Genomic DNA, 19886 nt, shown 5'->3' with positions numbered 1-19886 from the left:
AAATTTTGATGGGAGCTAAACTGAGGGGAGGGGGGGTTATATTTCAAACACAGTGCAAATGATGCATGTTAATATCCTCTGTTTATTGCCACTTGAAATTGCAGCACAGCTTTGAATTGCTGCCAAATCTACAGTTAAGACTCCCGAGTAATCACTATGATTATTCCAAATCTTCATGGTAACAGTGAAAGAAAAAGTCTGATACACAAAGAATTGTAGCCTAAGCCATCAGAATCTTTTCATCCTTTGGGGCTCAGATTGCGATTCCACTCTTAGCAGGAATGGTTAGTCGTGCATATTGGCCAATCAGTCTTGAAAGAGAGATTAAACAAGTGCATTTAATTATGTTATTTTCATATTTATTTGGTTTTTCAGTTAACTCCTGCATCACTGACTTTTCCTAAAATGAGGAAAAGCATGGCTTTTCTTTAGTTTTGGAATGGTTTAATTCCCATATTGGCATGGTGTAGTATTTTTCTTTTTTATTAGATTTTTGTTTTCCTTTTCTCTTTGTTCATCTATAACAGATACTATTTTTACTCTTTTTCTTTATAATCCATATCACTGTTTATCTCCTTGAAATATTTTTTTTTTTTTTACTTCTGTGTAGCTACTGGAAGTTATAGATTTTCATCTGACCTAAGTGTATACACATGTTATTGTGGCTTATTTAACTCGATGGAGATTAAGTACTGAGATCTGAGATAAGCAGCAAAACTCAGAAAACGAAAACTAAACAAATATTAGCAGTATCTCACAGTAGTGAGAAGTTATATGTAAAATGTTTAAAAGGAGCTCAGATTTATCTATGTTTAAAATCTGTTCTGGTTTTTAAATACAGTTATTCAAGGAAGTAGTTTATTTTGGATTAAAACCCTCAGCCATCACTGCTAGCTGGCTCTCCATATAGTATGTCCCAGTTGCATCCCTTCATCAGCTGCTTGCAGGAGGGTTTTGCCACTTGCTCTGCTTACGAAGTAAATAAAACTTGTTATGGAAAGCGTCTAATGTGGATACAATATTTACTCTGAAGCACTTTCCTAAATGACTAGTGTTAGCCAGCAGGCCAGTCTGAGCACCCAGTGTGTTTTCTGTGGGAAGGAAATCTGTATGTCTGGCACATAATGATCAGTTTAAATTATTGAAATATAAAACACAACACCAAGTGAAATTCAAAAATACTTATTTAAATGAAATATGATGTGTGTGTGAATAAAAGAATAGTTAGCAACCCTGCCATATGCTTATAAGTTGACAATGTTTAGGCTATTTTTTAAAATTTAACTCTAAAAGATACATTATATTTTTGAAGGACAGCATTAGCAAATATCACAGGGTTTGGACTTCATTATAACAAGCATTTTTCTTAATATTTCAGTGCTGCTGAGTCCACATTATGAAACCCAGACATGCCTATATTTAAGCCTCATTAATAGTGAAAACCACTCCCTATTTTATAAATTTCATCTCTTTATTATTTTGAAGCCATAATTTTTGTATTTTTGGAAGTGTAAGATTTATAGGGTCAGGGGGAAAGAAAAAAGAGCAAGAGCAAGACACTATTGCTGTATCCCAGAAATTACTGTTCTGTACAAGTGCAGTTTGTGCCTTTTGTGGGGACCAGGTCCTTCTCTCTGTGTTCTGGTCACGAAGCTACAGGAATAAGCACTATATACCTCTCTCAGCAGGAAAATAGTTTGAATTTATTTATTTATTTATTTCCAAGAGAAAATACATATTTTAAGCCTAAGGCACAGATGGGAATCTGGCAAGAAAGTACAAATCTCTGTGCTGGGCATAAATGCTTCTTCAGTCCCCCTTGAGATGCAGGCACAGGGACACGGTAGCACATGGCAGCCACATTCAATTTTAGCTTCATGCCATGCTGGCTGCAGAAAACTTAATAAATGAGTGCATTGCAAGAATCTTTGAATGCTATATCTAGGCCACCAGCAGCTACTGGTGGAGTATAGATAGTAATGAATTAAATAGACACTATTTGAAGCACTTCCCGAGAGACAGAAAGCCATTGGATACATAGAAATAAGAGAAGGCATTTGTGAAGGTGTCATTTACAGAGGCTTTTGAATAAAAATGTCACTTTCCTGCTCTTGGGTAAATTATATCATTAAAAAATACAAGATTATAACAACATAATGGGTTATTATTTTGCTCTTCTTACTGACCTAGCCACGAAGTTAATGGAGTAGATTTGCTTTAATATATGCTTTAGTGTGAGATTTCAGCACTGGACCATGAACCCTGAAGTATCTGCAGTTGTCTCTCTTGTTCAACAATGCACTTCAATAAGTGCCCCATTTGAGGTATATGAAAGCCCTTGAATTTAGTGCCAGTGTGTATGTGCTTCAAGGACAAGTGCTCATGCTTAAGTTACTTGTCATATTGGAGCATCTATAAATGTTGAATTTATGGTTTTCCCCCCAAGACCAATTGCAGTAAAAGCTCAGCCCAGCTGTCATATCTGTATAATTTATTAGAAGTTTCAAAATTTAACTTCAGCTCTGCTCTAAAAAAGTGGCTACATAAAAATTATACTGTTTTTGTTAATCTCTTTCCTTCTCTGTATTCACATTATTGTAATTCTGTTTGCATAACTCATTGTCGTTTACCTCTGTAAGCAATTTACAGTCACTGTATCACAGTGATCAGTATTCTGTGGTGTTTTCTGCACTGTTTTCTGATTATTCTAAATACGTTTTGAATTAAGTATCTTTTTAATTGTTTTTGAAGCATGAGCTACAGAGAGCCCAGCTGGACTTTGAAAATCCAGTTTGTTTGTAGGCTATCAGTTGATAAAGGCATGTTTTTGTATGCCAACTGGATCCTTTTGATCTGGAAAAGCAATCAGAATGGATCCTCACATTGGCAGTTTTAGAACCCTGATGTTATAGCAAAAGGTGAAGAAGTTGAAATGAGTGAAATTCTGACTAAATTACGTGGAGAGGATTTCTTTGTTTCCTAAAGCTTGAAGTAAAGGTCACATAAGGAGACAGTTAAAGATATTATCTTGAGTCAAGGCATTGTCTGGACCTAAGAAGGAAATACAAATAATTTATTGGCATATTCTTCTGCATCAAAGTGAATTTCCTTTTTCAAAGGCAATTGCCATATTCAAAATATGTCAGAAAGAGGAGAATGGTGAAACCCTGGAGAGATATAACAGACTTGTTTCTCCTTGGTCATTCTGCTATAGCAATGATTATTTTTTCATTTAGTAAACTCACTATATAAAGAGATGTATTTCTATGGACATGTTAAAATAACTCATTACTAGTAATTTTTTTTTCTTAGTCTGGGGATTTTATCATGTGACCTCATGTACCTTGAACAAGCACCAAAACCAAGGCAGTCATTCTGAGCCGAGATGAGGAGCATCATCTGTTTGATGTGAATTGCAAGAGGAGTTATAGAATGTAATAGTCACAGATTTGGTCAGGGAAGATTAATAAAATCTTGCAACCCTTATCTCAAAGGTGACTTGAGTTTATTGACTGCAGAATTTTGATATGTAAGGTAAGGTGTGTACAAAATCTGACATTTACACAAAAAAAAAAACAAGGCTGTGTTGCCTGTTATAGAGAAATCAGGCTTCTGAAGGTATGTTGTTATTTTTGTCTTTTAGATAATTCTTGTAAGTTCTTCCCATAATGACCGTGACCAAAGCCTTTTCATAAGCACAGATGAAGGAGCCACTTTCCAGAAACAGCCCATTGCTTTCTTTGTGGAAACTCTCCTTTTTCACCCAAAAGAAGAAGATAAAGTACTTGCTTATACCAAGGAAGGCAAGGTAAGGCTTGAAGATACTGTGTTTCTTTAAAATTTGGGAATTACTCTATTAAGATTATATAAAGCAATTCTGACATGCTGATTAGTGCTGGGTTTTATGAAATACCAATTGCCCAGAAGGGAATCATATAGTAGTTTTGAGATTTATTTAAATATTTATTTTATTCATGTTCAAACCTTTGTGATTATGGTAGTTTCAGTCCTGGCATTTTGAGCTGATATGAATACTGGGAATTTTTATCCTTCTGTATAATACAGTTAAATAATAATGAAACATGCTCCTCCCTAGAAAGTGACCATAAACAATTTATAGTAAAGTAGAAAGTTAATGAAGTTGAAACATTGCCTCCAAAGGCTGTTCACAGGATATAAAATAAACTCATACAAAATGAGTTGCACGCTCATATAGCAGAATAGAATTTGGGGAATCAGTGACTCTGTAGAAATGCAGAATAATTATCTCCCTTATGATGGCTTCATACCACTTTCAGATTCAGGAGCTGTTCATGTTTGTAAATTTTTTCCCTCATTCAGATTTCTTCTGGTGAAACTGTGAGGTCAGTTTTCTGGGTGGGTTGGGCTAAGCTGAGGAGTGTGCACACCATCTGTGAGTGTGTAGCTCATCTCTTTTTCACAGTGCCAAAACTGCAGCTGCAAACTCCTCGTCATCCTGGTCCTGGTAGCAGCCTTAACTCATCTCTACCATTACTCCTCTTTTAAACCTAAATTGCTAAATTCCAGTGCATTCTACCCTCATCATACCTCACAGAAAATGTATATTTAGGTGGTGAGATGAGTCAGAGAAGCTGCACATACTGCAGTCAAATATTGCACTGATTCCAGTGATTCTATATCAAGTCACCCTTTTGGACATGTTTTTGAATATATAAGTTAACAGCTGATCCCAAAACAATTTATGTTTACAGGAGTTTGCAAATAAGGATAGAACTAGAATAAAAAACATAGCAAACCAAACTCAGTCACAAATTACACTAAATATTTTACTTAGCATTGATTTGAAATCCTAACACAATTATAAATAATTTGAATGCACGTTATGTAAATAAAATGCTTCAGGGAAGCCTCAAGTAATGAAAAGCCTTTGTTATGAAAATATATTTTATCCAGTTTGACTTTTGTTCCTGTCAGTAGATATAATTATTGAATTTTTATAGTTACAGAGGGGCAGAATCATGAAGTGTAAGAGTCCGAAGTGTATTGAACAAGTTGTACAGCCCACAACAAGTGGGTAGATATATTTGTCAGAAGTGATCAGGAGGTAGATGTAGAAAGTGAAGCAGTTGGTGTGTGTTTTGATGAATTAAGCATGTTATGAAGACTATCAGGCATTTTATACTTGGATAATCTCCCAAAAGGGGTGATGCTACTATAAAAAAAAGCCACAAAAAAAACAAAAAACAAAAAAAAAAAACTATGAAAACAGATTCGGTAAGGAATAATTCTTCAGGAGTAGCTGGAAGGGTTATGTAATCTGATGGACTTTCTCAGGCTTTCAATGACACTAAGAAGAGTCAACCATAAAGACTTCCTTCCTTGACAAGTCCTACATCTTTACCTTACATGTGTAGGAATGAAGGATGCCCTTGACTATAGCTGGGTCAGTAACTTGCTTATGTTTTGTATGAAAACTGATATATTTGGCCTAGAAGGGAGAGGAAGATGAAGTGATACTGGCAGAGAAAGGAGTTGAAAATCAAAATTGCAACTTGACACAAGAAAAGGTCACTGTACTAAAATCAATGGTCTTGAGAGATAATGTTGATCTGAAATTGCCCTAAGGAGTCAGGACACTCTAGGTAATGTTAAGTAACTTTACCTTCCCTAAAAGTAGTATCAGAATGTTACACAATCTAAAACTCAGGAGAAACTATTATCTCCGATTACTCAAAAGCTTTTTTAAAAAGGCACTTTGGAGACTGTAAGGAATGCAAGGAAGGAGGTGCTTCATAAATATCAGTCAGCAAGGCTTCATTGTCTTCTGGAGCATCATGGCCTTTTGCACAACTTTTGATTAGATTTAGAGCTTATTTCATATTGCAAAATATGCGCTGTTCTTTCATTTAGAAGCTAGATTCTGTTTTAAAAAATCTCTAGCCTCTAGCTGACACTATAAATGAATGCAAATCCAGTCAGTGTGGTTGGATTAATCCACTTACTGCTTCAAATCTATATGCTCTTTTTCTGGCTACCCCTCAGTTATAATGAATAACAATCATCTATTTGCTGAGCCTACATAAATGCTTCTAGTTTTATGTTTGTTTTTTTTTTAAATTGTCAAGGATGCAATAGATTTTAATTATTCATTTGGAAGCAGAAAGGATGAAATAATGGCAAAACAGAAAAATATTTTCAATATTTTTAAGAAAGCTTTCCTGCACATTGGTTGCACAAATGAGAATAAGCAGAATTATGAGACCTATTAGATCTGTTTGCTTCAGCCAGAGGTTTTAGCTGTCCACTAAAATAACTGTTTTCACTTCCTATCTAATCTCATTTAATAGTTTTATCATATGTACCTGCTGAAAAACAGAATACATATGGGTCACTTAGGGTTTTTTTATTACAGCAAGTTCAGTGTGTGCGCAAGTTATTTACATGTTATTTTTTATCTGTTTCAAATACTGTGTCAGTTAAAATTTCTTTTCAGTTTGAATATGCCTTATTAGTCCTACTTCACTTTCCTGTACAGTAAGATTGCAGGGGCTCCTTCCCCCTGGAGAAAGCCAAACTGTTCACTCATGAGCTCCTATACTTTGATCTTAAATGTGTGTGTGAGCAGGTAGTTTGGGTTTGAGGGAGAGGGGGTGGATTTGGTTTGGCCTTTGGCTTCTCTTGTAAAGGCAACACTATTTCATTTTTTTCTGAAATTCATTGATGACAAAAATATACCCCTTTGTTCATGTGCCAGTATTGTTCCTTATCCTAAATACTTCTCTTCCCTCTTGCCAGAAACTTCTGAATTCCTGGCTTTCTTTGCAGCTTAGACAGCAGGGTTAGGATAGTGCATTAAATGATCATCTATCCCAGATTTAAGCAGTCTGCTGAGGGAGGTTCCTCGGTGAGCAGGGAGTTTTTAGAAAATGGTAAAGCCAATGGTTATCTTTTCTGCAATGCCTGTGGTGACAAGTGTTTGAAGAAGTAAGCAGCTTAGAGGTTCTTCACCCTGCACAGTCCAGTCCATTCACAGCCCCATCCATCCCCCTGAGGAGGTTGCTTGGAGCAGGATGTTATAAAATACCCTGGTTGCAGCAAATCCTAAGCCACATAAAATTAATATCAGAAATTTAGCAGGCAAATCAGGAGCCTGGCTCTGCAGCCCCATCATTTAGCTCTGAGGATGAAGCATTTTTGATCCCTGATCATTTCTGTCTGTGCATGGACTGGGTCAATACTACAGCAAGCAATCCAAGTCCTCGTAGTTTCCTACCCCGTGGTCTGTCTACTTTAATCAAGTGTGCAGTGGAAGGAAACCCAGTCATTATGAAGTGCACAGTAACTGAAAAATCGTCTTCTGTCTCTAAATCAAGCTTCAGTAAATTTACCCATAGAGTTTATGCTACATTACCTCAACCTTTATCTTTATATATTAATATTGCTGATTTCCTGTAGTAGAACATAATACGTAACTGTGGGGTTTTTAATCTTTTGTCACTGAATCTGTCATTTTAAAACATAAGCATTCCTTACTACTCCTTATAAGATACTTTCCCCCAGCACACTCAGTGGCTGAACTGGTGACTTCTACATCAGAAAAGAACAGTTTTAGTTGCATTTTTCTCCTCCTTATTAAAGATATCAAGAGAAAACCCATCTTATGTAAATTGGATCAAATAAGAAATGCATGCAGACAGCAGGGGGCTTTAAATCTGTCTTTTTAGAAGTCTTACAGAACTTCCTATTTTAACTAGAGGAAACACATTTTGAAGGCAAATGCTGGAAGAAGGAGATTTATTAAGAGCTATTTTAGATCCCACATTATTCTGGGGGAAAACATCTTTAATCTACACTCTTGATGTCTATCCATATCATTAGCATTTGTTTTTTTTATCAGAGGGGAGCTGTTCATAGAGAAGGTGGAGCTGGAATCCTTCTCCAGGCCATCTTCTGCCTCTGTACTGGGTTACAAATTAGTGTCTGTGGAGCAAACCCAAAAATGCATCTCTCTTCAAATCTCTTAAGCATTTCTGTAATATATTTTGGTCCTATTATAGCAGAGTTTTAAATCATATTCCTGGCTTAAGTATTTTTGATGGCATTAAGGCTTGAAGCGTAAAGGAAACATTGTGCTTCTTTGGTCAATGATTTGTAAGAACCATCCCTCTTGTGTAACCATGCTGAGGGAAAAAGTATCTGACCCCAAGTGAATTGTTTTCACAGTAAACAAAAAGTTTTTGTTGCAGAATTTTCTTTATTATAGATGGTATTTTGAAATAATTTCTCTATGAAAGGCTGTTGCTCTGCAAACAAGGTCCTGAGATCCTGTTAATGTGTTTTTGGGTTTGTTTGGTGGTTTTTTTTCCTTTGTTTAATTTGTGTACAGTCTGTCTTTCTAATAGTGATATAAGGCCTGTCTTTGAAGATGTACAGTATTATCAGTTTCCTATCACCTGTTTTTCTCCTTTTCTAGATTTATGTATCTATTGACTTGGGGAAAAAATGGAACCTTCTGCAGGAACGAGTTTCTAAAGATCATTTCTTTTGGTAAGCAGTCTGTTTTGTTTTTTTTTTAATAATAAACTGAGCAGCAAAAAATATTTCATTCTAATCCAAGGTGTTTACAGAGGTACAGATGGGGACTGTGTGAGCCTTGGCATCCTTTGCAGATGATGGAAATGTTTCTGTATCTTCTATTGCAAAGTCATCCTTGTGCCAGGGATCATACTGAGTATCAGCACATGGAAGGGTTATAGGTCTGGGTCTGTGGGGCCCAATAATTAAAGAAAGCTGAAATGTTGTTGCTCTCCATTTTAGTTGTGAAATTGATCTTTAGAAAGGAGAGGAGTCTTTTTGCAGAGAAAGATCTATAAAAATTGTTAAGAGAGGCTGAATAATACCTACTAACTGGAGTATATATACACTTGCACTACTAAGGAAACTGGTGAAAATTATGACTTCATTGAGGACATATATATCTAATTATTACATTTTCAGCTCAGGTATTGTGCAGGTATCCCACATTGTGTATGTGTCTCACAAAGTATTTAAGAAGTAATTTAAACAGGATTTACAAAATGTTTGTAAAGTAAGTTAATGTCCTTATTTTAATGAATAAAATTATTTTGAAAATGGTATAGCTTCTTTAAAATCAAAATTAAATGTTTTATAGTGTTTTAATGAATTTTATTTTTAAGTTGAATCAGTTTCACACTCACTTCCACGTTTCATATTTAATTTCAATATGTACATATGTATTTTTTTATTACAGGTTTAAGTTACACTACACTAGACACTTGTGTTACCTAAATGATTTTTAACCTCTAAATGGACTCTGGTCTTTGTCAGTTGTGCAAAGTATAATTTTCCATATGTCTGTGGAAACATATCTGGCTTTTGGTGGTATTTTGTGGTTTGCTGGGGGTGGTACCAGTATTGCAATAGATACCTGATCTTGTGTTTGTCTGTGACCCTCCCAGTTTTACACTTAGTTGTTTCACTCTTGTGTTGAAATAAATACTCATCCTGGCTGTACTCAGGGTAAAACAAAGCAGCCGAACAAAACCTGTCTAAACTCCTGGTTACAAAGCACATGGAGGTGTTATGGTATCTACAGATACATTGGCCACTGCCCAAAGCATAAATTGGTGAGTCCAAGGGCGTGCTGGCACCTGTGCTGCTCCTGCAGCCAGGGGGGAGCTTGGGGTCGGGGCAGACACTTGGACAGCTCAAACCCTTTCTGAAGAGCTGGGAGCACAAGACCTGCCCTGCCCTGCTGCTCTTTGGGTCTCGTTAACCCTAGGAACAACACCACAAGCATTTTCACACTTCCAAGTGCCTCATTTCCAATCTGCAACCTACTTATTGCCCATAATTTTAGACAAGTAGCCTGTGGTTGGTTTGTAGAACATTCATCTGATTTATTCCAGTTTGTCTCAACTTTATCTACTGAAACAGTTGAGTTGAACAAACACTTTCTTCTTATTTTCTCCTGCAAAGTACGGTTTTGAACAGCTAATTGAACAGTTTATTTCCCCACAGCAGGTGGAGTTTCACAGGCCATACACTTCGCAGGTCTTTTAAGTACCCTATGGAAAGGTATAATTGTTTTTAAGTAACATTGTGTGTCAGAAATGTCATGTCTGCCTTAGAACCAATTCTTCCCTAGCAAGATTATAGGGGATGTAAATCATGAGGGAATGTGGTTAGCTGTCTCTAATAAAAGTATAGTAAAATGCATGCAGTCTGAAAACAGTCCAAGTCACTAACAGGTAAGAAATATGAGTGGCAGCCTCTCTCTCACAGACTGTTTATTGGAGTTTTTTCTCATCTGACAGCACATTTAAATTATGAAAAATACAGAAAGCCACTCAAACATGTATCAGTTTTGGTCCAATCCAAATAATCTGTCACTGTTTTCTGTATGTACGGATTAAAGTCAACTAGGGCATGTTTAATATTAAGTCTGTATTTTGCTGTGTTTCAGAATCCTTATGTTTTCTTATATCATTTGATAGGAATAACTTCAATGTAGTACTTCAAAGTCATGGTTGTTCATAAATGTCACACTCCTCACAAATAAGAATTATAAATTTGAAGAGTCTGTACATTTATAACTAGTAGAAATATTTTCTAGGGGGTTGTTTTCTTCTTTTCTATATGTAGACTGGAGTGATTTCTTATGAAAACTGTATCAGCCAGAAAGAGCAAGGGTTTGGAAGCAGATGTTTAGTGTACCACTACCAAATTATCCTTCTCATAAACTTACATAGAATAAAGATGGATATTTTATTTCTATCTCCTATGGAAATTTGCAATACATGAAGAGTGAGTTGTGAGTGGAGAGTTGGGTATGGTGGCTTTTCAGTGAGAGTTTGTCATGTGAGACTTTCCAGTATTTATTTCCTTTATCACCCAAATTATCTAAGTACTAGATAGAAACAAACGTTTGTGTCTTTTTCAACAGATGTAAGAATTGGGCTTTGTAATAGTTTGACTGTAAGGACACTGATTTTAGTGTTGTTTTACTGTCAGTGTACATCTGATGTGTTAAAAATACTGTGTCAAACTAATTGCACATCTCATGATAAATGAGGGATGTCTCTTGCTGATCGTGGCTGGTTGTGCCAAGAACATTTCACTGGGCAGATCTTTAGCAGATGTTTCCTCTTTGATTTCAATTTGAGCTTTGCCACTGAGGTTGGTAATATAGCCTGAGATTTTTATTTCAGTCTGGTAACTACAAATATTATCAGTCATAATATTTTCCTGTGCTTTGTAAAACACCATTTTTCCTGAAAAGCTTTTTTTGTTTGTTTGTTTGTGGGTTTTTTTGGTTTTTCTTTTTGTTTTTTTTTTGTTTGTTTGTTTTTTGTGTTTTTTGTTTGGTTTTTTTTTTTTTGTTATGCTCAATGAAAATCTAAATACAATTAATTTAATGGAATGTGCTATGTATTTATATTAAGGGAAGGTCAGTAGAGACTGAGTATATTAAAAATTTATGTTCAGATATGTTATAGATTTATAAGTAATATTAATATGATCTTCTAGGGTTTATTTGCTTTCCAAGTGTTCTTGATTCTTGATCCTTCCTTAAATATATTTTTAGATTTTATTTGTGGAATTTGATCTTTCATGATAGTGGGATGAGTGAAAATATTATTAGCAACAGTGGAAAGTGTATACAACAATCTCTAATTTAGGAGCACAGAATATTTTCTTTTTCTGTGATACAGTGTGATCTTTTCTTACACCATCCTAACTGATTTTCCTATTTGTTTCATATATTCTTTTGGGAAAGAAAACTGCCTAAGCCTTCATAAGAGTTTGTCTTCTCCAGAGAGCTGGTTCATGCCCCAGACCTGTCAGTGTTTAGGAGGCATTTGGCCAATGCCATCAACCACTTGCTTTAAATTTTGGTTGGTGATAATTAGGTCAGGCAGTGGGACTGGAGGGTTGTTGCTGGTGTTTTCCTACTGAAATAATTTATTCTATCCTATCCTAAAACCAAAAGAGCTATAAAGCTAAAGCATGAAAGGCTGATTTGAAGCTAACAAAAAATAAAATACTAAGTCACACTGTGATTTAAAAATTTGTGTCAACATATAGAAGATAAATATTTTATTTCTGTATAAATGCTAATTAGCCTTAAAAAAAAATTAGCAGCTTCTTTTTCTGTAAAATTAGGAAACTTCACTTGCTGTGACCAGTTTTACTTCTGCCTATGAACTGCATTTACCCCAGCGTGATGATTTCTGTTTAAGAGATGTTATAGCACCAATTCTTTATAAGTGCCTTTTTCAGTTCTCAGTGCATTTGTAGCATGGAATGCAAAGATATGAGCTATCCCAGCCAAACACCAGACACCTACCCATTACATGGTATATAGCTGCTTTTGTGTATAAAGCCCATTTTTAAAAGTTCTGTAGTATGCGGTAATCCTTGATAGGCAGAAAGAGTAGTGGAGTTTGGGATTCCTCTAGGTCTGCTGCTATTCTTCTCAGTCCCCAAGGCTTATGCAGCATTGAGAAATCCTTTTGATTTCTCAAAATAGGTCTTAGTAATATATTAGAAAAGAATAGATTGTGAATCAGCTGTCTAAACCAACACAAATATACCCTGGGACAGTAAGAAATGAATTGGTAATTACCAGAGAATTAGGGCCAACGCATTTCTTTTATGACTATCTAGAGCCTTAGGAATTCTTTATCCTTGACTCACTCAGATATTTGGATCTTGTGCTATGGGTATCTGTTGCTCTTATTTTTAGGTACAGGCTTTCTATTTTCTTGAGTGGTAAGAACATAAAAATAAATTATGATGAGTTTATTTTGATGAAGCAGCTGTTCTCAGGGGACAAAGTTCTGTTCTCATCATGAAATTCCACGCAGGTACTCAGTCACAGCTGTACCCATTTGTGTCAGATGTGGTGGGTGGCTGAATATTCAAGTGTCAGGTGAAAGAGAGGATTTCAACCATGTTATGTCCTGAAGGAGAGAAATGCAAAGAGGATTTCATTGAGCCTTTGTCATTGAATATTTTTATGTGTGTGTAAAGCCAAGAATCTGTATGGGCAGTTATGCTTATGTTTGACTTCCTCACTTGAAAAAGGCTTTGTTTCTGTGTGACGATGTGTGTGACCGGTTTGTATGGCAAGGTTTGGTAGAAGGAACCTTCAGGGCTTCTGAGGGATGAGACCAGGAGCTGCCCCCATGTCAGACAGGGACAGCTCCAGCCAGCTCCAAGGAAAACCCTCTTCTGGCCAAACCGAGCCTGTGAGTGAAGCTCTGTGATAACAGATTACAGAAAGGGTAAAAAGTGTGAGAATGTGAGAGGAACAGTCCTGCAGACACCAAGGTCAGTGCAGGAGGAGGGGGAAGAGGTGCTCCTGGTGCCAGAGTAGAGACACCCCTGCAGCTCCAGTGCAGCCCATGGTGAGACATTATCCTACTCTGTTTTTCATTAGCAATAAATTAAATTACTCTTCCCCAAGTCAAGTCTGTTTCACCTGTAACAGGAGTTCATGAGTGACTTCCCTGTCTTTATCTCCACTCTTGAGCTTTTCATTAAATTTTCTCCTCCTATCCTGCTAAGATGGGGCAGTGAGAGAATAGCTTGTGAGCAGTGAGAGAATAGGTTGACTTGTGGCCAGCCAAGGTGAACCCAAAGCAGGGACACACCACTGCAGCTCTTCTGTTTGGACAAACATGGCAGGAAAAACATTTTTGTTAAAAAGCATTTAGGCATAGGGAGTAAACAAGTAACAGCACATGTTGGCTGAATCATTAAAGGTGTGTTTTTTGAAATGGATGTGAAGGCAGCAAGGCCTGAAACACAAATCAGTCATAAGCACATGTATTTTTAGGTTGTATGAATCAAATCATAGTTTTTCCTGAGTAACCAGCTTGCCAATAGTGAATGCCATTTTAAACTACTCAGTGAAAACATTTGCAGGCTTTTGACCTGCTTTCTAAGCATGACAGTGCCCTTAAGCCAATTGCTAGAAATCAGTCAGTATAAATGGGGAACATATTAGTTTTTGGATAAACTTTATATCCCAAGACTGTGAGAGGGGCAGGCAGATTGAGAAACCCAGCAAGTTTTCGGATGGCCTTTGATTGGAGGCTCCTGCATATCAGCAAGCATGTTTGTCTTGATTTGTTTTTGTTTTCAGATGTCCTGTTTGAAGTTGTCTCTTCATTAATATTCACCCAAATGAACTGCATCAAATGTTTAACAATGAAGGGTTCCACTGGAGGTAGGGAAGACATATGTCCAGAGCAGGCTGTACTTGATTAGTGTTTGCAGACAATTGCTCCTCTACTAAATGAGCCTGGACTACTGGAAACAAAGGGTTTCCTGCTTGAAGTAAACTGAATCATAATTATCATAGAAGAGACTGATGATGATTCACATTTTGAGATGTGTACTGTTACATGTCAGTGGTAATTAATTGAATCATGTATTCATTATAATAATAATGAATATTGCATAACCATGAAATTTCAGGTGAGTATTGCTGTTTTCCTAAATGCTGATCTGAACTAGAGGAAGAAAATATTGGGACATCTGGGGAAAAAGAGCTGTATAAAAGAAAATTTCTTATTAAAAAAATCCAGAAAGTCTTCCCTAAAACTTAACAGAAAATTCTAAATTCTTAGAATTTCAGTATTTTTATTTAAAACTACAAAATACCTAATATGGTTGTATCATGAAATATACATTTATATGTACAAACTACTAAAACAAATGCAAAGGGCTTTTCAGTCTCCTCGATTGCAGCATTTTCATGCTGATATAATGCTGTTAAACTCAGTGAAATTACCTGGTGAAGCACTAATGCAAAAATTATGAAGAATTAGGTCATACAAGAGCTAATCTTTCAGGAAAACTTCTGTAAAGTGTAAAAACTCATATGCATAAGAAAACTAATCCCTCCAAAAAAATTCTAAAATTACATTCTGCAGAACAGTTTGTCCCAGGAGGCTCAACATGGTGTCAGACAAGCACAAGGGAGATAATAGGAGCTTGTGTTCACAGGAAAGGGAAGAAGGCTGCTTGTATTTACACCACTCTGCAGTCAAGTTGGGCTATTTTAGTTCTGAAGTGTTGTCACCACCCCGTTATGTGATCTGGAGTGTTGGTGTGTTGCACTTGCTTTACCCTGCATGGTACACTTGGTCAAGAAATATTTCTTTTCCTAGAAGAAAGCATGCTTGATCTGAAAGTTAGTCTGAATTTCATTGGAAAACTTGTGGTTGAATGTAAAACATTAAAAAGTCAACCAGAAGGCCCTGAATTTACCTAAGTAAAACTACTAAACAAACAAATGGTCCCAGACTGCTGAGGTGTGAACATTTTAATTGCAATGTACTCTGAGAAGAGTCAGGAAACTTTAATCAAACCAAAAAACAACCACTACTGAAATTGAGAAAAATAGATAGTTCCTAAGAAAGTGCTTGTTATATTTGGAGGGAAAAAAATATTAAAATTTATACTGAAATGTCAGCCAAAAAGGAAGAAGCTGTCAGATTATCAGCAGCTGTTGCATCTATGCTTTGTAAGACAGAAGAGGTCCTATCCTAAAGCCAACTGGGGAACAATAAACTGTCCTTGTGAATGGATGTGTGGACACAATGCTCACACTGTTGCAATGCACTTATGTTGTAGTAGTAGTAAATTTGTAAATGGAAATGTAAAAAGAAACCCCAATTTTGTCTTACATTTCTCCCTCAATGTGAAAAAGTATGCAACTGAGCTTTCCTTTTCGGAGGACCACATAGGGTTTGTGTTCCTGTATGCACCTTGTTTGCCTGTTGTTTTCAGAAGCTGGGCAGAGGACCCTGGTCTGTGTTTAGCCTGCAGAGTATCACATGACTTTTCCTCTGGTTCATGATTTAAGCACAAGTGAAATAACAATATTATCTTTTAAGTACTGTTGGCAGAGGAGTCCACTGAAATGAGATTAGTTTATTCTTCAGGGATATAACTTCAAATTCTCTATATTAGTTGTACTCTCTTCTGGAGATTTTCTTAGCAGCTGTAAGAGATTTGGTCTTCTTTTCAATAAAAGAAGAAAGGACTATTCCTAAGTGTTTGTAAAGCTGGGTAAAGGGACTCTGGAGTTCAGAAACTCTTCTCCGTAGCTGATATTCAAAAGTAGATTTAGTGGGTGCAACACCTTCATTGATTAAATAATGTCTGTTGCCAGAGTTCGTCAATGCAAGTATTGAAAAACACAATATTTTTGAAATATTCTGCTTAATTTATAATTAATTAAATAATTCTAATTAATAAAAGTCTAAAGGAGAAAAGTAGTCTGGGTAGGCAAGTTTCATTCTGCAGTGTTCATTCAAACAGATCAGTTACATCTTCTTTCACTGAAAAATTACACTGGAAACAAGATTAGAGTCTACATGTGTCAGCTGCCACTGTTGGGAGGAGCATGAAAGAAGTGAGATCATTGTAATTCTGAGCTGTTGAAATAAAGATGAGAAGGTAAAGATATTGACAAATACCTCAAACTGTGCTTATGAAATCATGTGTGATAAATTATAGATACAAGAAGTAATTTCAGAAATACCCAAAAAACTTTCTTTGCATTATTGATGCTTATTTGCATGTCAGGCTCAGAAAATTCAACCTTACCGTTCTTTTTGTTCAGCTGCCTGAGGTCCAACACTAAAAGTAAAATATTCAGCAAACATTTTCTTCCTTCAAATTGCTGACTACAGAGTTATAACAGATTTGATTTTGTATTGTGGCTATCTGGAAACATAGATAACAGCACACACAGCACAAAAGTTCACAGATCCCTTCCCTCTGCTCAAATATATATTCTCATCAGACCTCAGTGGATCCAAAATCTTCTCTAACCTAATGTATTGCCTGCAAAATGCTAAAATAGTTTGTGTTTGAGAGATCAAATTCTTAATAAATACAAGATTTTTCCATGCATTTGCTAAAAAAAGAAACAAAAACAAAACAAAACCCCAAATGTTTCTAAAAGTTTCTTCACTACAAGCTTCTCTGACAGTTTCTCTGGCATCTTATGAGGGGATTCATCCCTCCCCCTCCCTTTCCTTCTTTGGATTGATCATTTATCTTATTAGGAAAAAGACAGCGTAAGTGATTATTTCTGGTTGTTATGCAGCAGTGGAAATCATCCAGGTTCTTCCCCCTGGCCTGTCTTCCTGAGGAGCCACCAATTACTGAGTTTTAACCACTGCTCATAAATCACTGCTACTAAAATCATTAAACAATGGTGTAATTTCAGTCCAAAGTATAGCTTTAGTGCATTTGATTGTTAATAATTGTATCAAAATGATAATTTTCTCTTAAGTATCTTAATGGGCCTTTTTACTATCTGCATCCAGCTGCACTTTATCACTCAACATATCTCCTTTGTGTGTCTTCAGTTCACATTTTCTGACTGGATGGACCCTTGCCCTGCTAGTGAAGAGCCTTGAGGAAAGTGATGTGGGAGTGGGGCTGGATTCTGCTTCACACTGTGACAGCACAACTGCCAACTCAAAGCTTTGTCTGCAGAACCTGCCTGACTAATGGCAATAGAAGGGCCAGAAAAAAGCACAGCTGGGGCTGCCATTCCCAGGCTGGGATGGAAGAAGCCCTGAGGGTAGAAAACTCATATTTTGGCTGAGCATATTTGACATGAGAGATACTGGGAGAAAATCATCCTGTATTCCCATTACACCTTCACAAAGTTAAACTGTGCCTTGATCGACTCTGACTGAATTTCCTTCTTGGGGTATTTTTCTCAACATTATTCTTCACTTTCTTTGTCTTAGCAGAACGTACTCTTCTCTTGAATATGCTAACCAAGGATATATCAATTTGTTATGGAAACCATGTGACAAGTGTAAGATATTTCTAATAAGAAAGGAATCTAACCCTTTTTTTTTTAGCATTATATCTGCCTGGTGGTCTCAAATGTTAAGCATAATTGTAAAAAGATGCTATAGTGCTTGCCAGTGCATATGAGTGTCTGCATATCTGTGTGTGTGTATACAAAATTTATGATTATGATTTTTTTTCTAATTTCATGCATATTTGTATTACTTTTTTCATTTGATTCTATTTGTGTGCATTTTTAGTAGAAGAGATTCTAAAGAAATTTAAGAAAAACGTAATGTAAAGAAAAAATAATATTCTTATAGATGTTAGGTATAGGGCATTATAAATGTTGTTGTTTATTTTTTTTATTATTATTCCCAGCTAGAATTCCAAAGCTGGTTAGTATGAAATGCTCTCTTTACTTCCAGCCACATAATTGCTGTTCTGTAGCTGGCTTAACATAACTTGATTTTATTATGTTCTCAGGGCTGTTGCTGGTGTTGATGGGGACCTTGATTTAGTTCATATGGAAATCCAGGACCCCAGTGGAGGTATGCAATTGAAAATGCTATCAATTGTTACCCTAGTATACAGCCATTTCTCTTTGGTTTATAGGTACTTTTTGGATTGTTTTTATAACTACTCAGAAGAGAAAGTGTGCACGTCAGATTCTTTCTCTGTTTATTTGTGGCCAGCAAAACTGTCCTGTTATATAAAAATACAGTGTAATTTAAAATCTACTTGTTTTTCACTTTGAGAGCAATTGATGTCAAGATGCTATGCTCTGTTAATAATGTCCATTAATAGTGCAATTTATCCTGGCATTTAAACATTGAACAGTTTTTTTTCCTGATTTGCAAATGAAACTGGCAATGCAATGTTAGTGCTGGGTAAGTGTATGTTAATGTGAATCATTGCATGTGTCAGGTCTAGTGCACCAACCAACTTCTCTCAGAATTTCCTCATGTTACAGTATCCAGTATACTTTGAAACTTCAAAAGGAAAATAAATGGAAAAGCAGATTAGTAGTCAGAGTGTGTTTAAAGGGTCACCATGATTCCAAAAGCTTGTATGGTTTCTTGTTACCAATCATATTCCTGAAAGATAACTTAATTCCTTGGATCAGATGATCTAAGCTCCTGTGCAATCTTAAAAGTGAGTGATAAAGAATGCACAGTTTGATTTGCCTTGGTCCCATAGCTTTCCTTCATTTCAGCCCTATTAAAAAATCAAAGTTACCATGTTAAAAGCCAGATGAAAAAAGTCTAAATCTTTTAGCAATGAGATTTATGAGACATGGTGACAGCTCCATCAGCTGCTTTCTTTAGACACAATGTAAGATGATTCTTCAGGACCTGAATGCAAATGGGTTTTTTGTTGGTGGTGCATTTTGTGTGGAGTTTTTTTTTTCATTTCGCTGGTTTTGGTTTAAGGTGGCTTTTTTGGAGGGGTGTGTGGTTAGTTATTGGGGTTTTTTGTTTGGTTGGTTGGGGTTTTTGTTTGTTTGTTTGAGCTTGGTGAGGTTTTGTTTTGGTTATTGTTTGTTTGTTTGTTTATTGGGGTTGGTTTTGGTGGTGTAGGTTTTTTTGTTTTGTTTTGTTTTTTTTTAATTATTATTTAACAGAAACAACAGAGAAAAAAAAACTCTCATGAAATATTTCCTGGCTAGATTCTCAACAAACTGACTTCATGCAATTATGGTCAATACAAGCATAGCCATTGATTTTAGTGGAAACAATATCTTTGCACTACCCACATAACAAAGAACTGTAATTTTTGTGTTTTGAACTTTGAACACCTGCAAGACCTTAGATGGTCCATTGCTGCACCAAATCTCCTTGTGGTGATGATTTGAACATGATCAGGAGAACCTGGATTGACTCTAACTACCTCTTAAACAGATCCAGATTTTAAAACAAATAATTGCATCCAGTATACTGGTTTGTCCTTCTCTAATAAAAAGACATTAAATGTAGGATGCATTTCCCCTCACACTGCAAAAGTAGTGGAGGACATGGGGATACATTATTTTCTCTCTCGCTCTGTAGCTG

At 36.1% G+C, this 19886-nt stretch overlaps 1 protein-coding gene across 1 annotated transcript in view; it reads left to right on the top strand.

Moving 5' to 3' along the window:
• Nucleotides 1–19886, top strand: part of SORCS2 (sortilin related VPS10 domain containing receptor 2) — a 521566-nt gene that overhangs the window by 416465 nt on the left and 85215 nt on the right. Inside the window, exons 4-6 of the mRNA XM_062493233.1 lie at nt 3644–3808; nt 8456–8529; nt 18322–18386. Of these exons, the coding sequence (XP_062349217.1) occupies nt 3644–3808; nt 8456–8529; nt 18322–18386 (304 nt within the window). The remainder of the gene's footprint in view (nt 1–3643; nt 3809–8455; nt 8530–18321; nt 18387–19886) is intronic.

The sequence above is a fragment of the Cinclus cinclus genome, chromosome 5 (assembly GCF_963662255.1).
Source record: "Cinclus cinclus chromosome 5, bCinCin1.1, whole genome shotgun sequence".
In the NCBI taxonomy this organism is placed as follows: Eukaryota; Metazoa; Chordata; class Aves; order Passeriformes; family Cinclidae; genus Cinclus; species Cinclus cinclus.
This window is presented reverse-complemented; position numbering and strand designations above follow the sequence as displayed.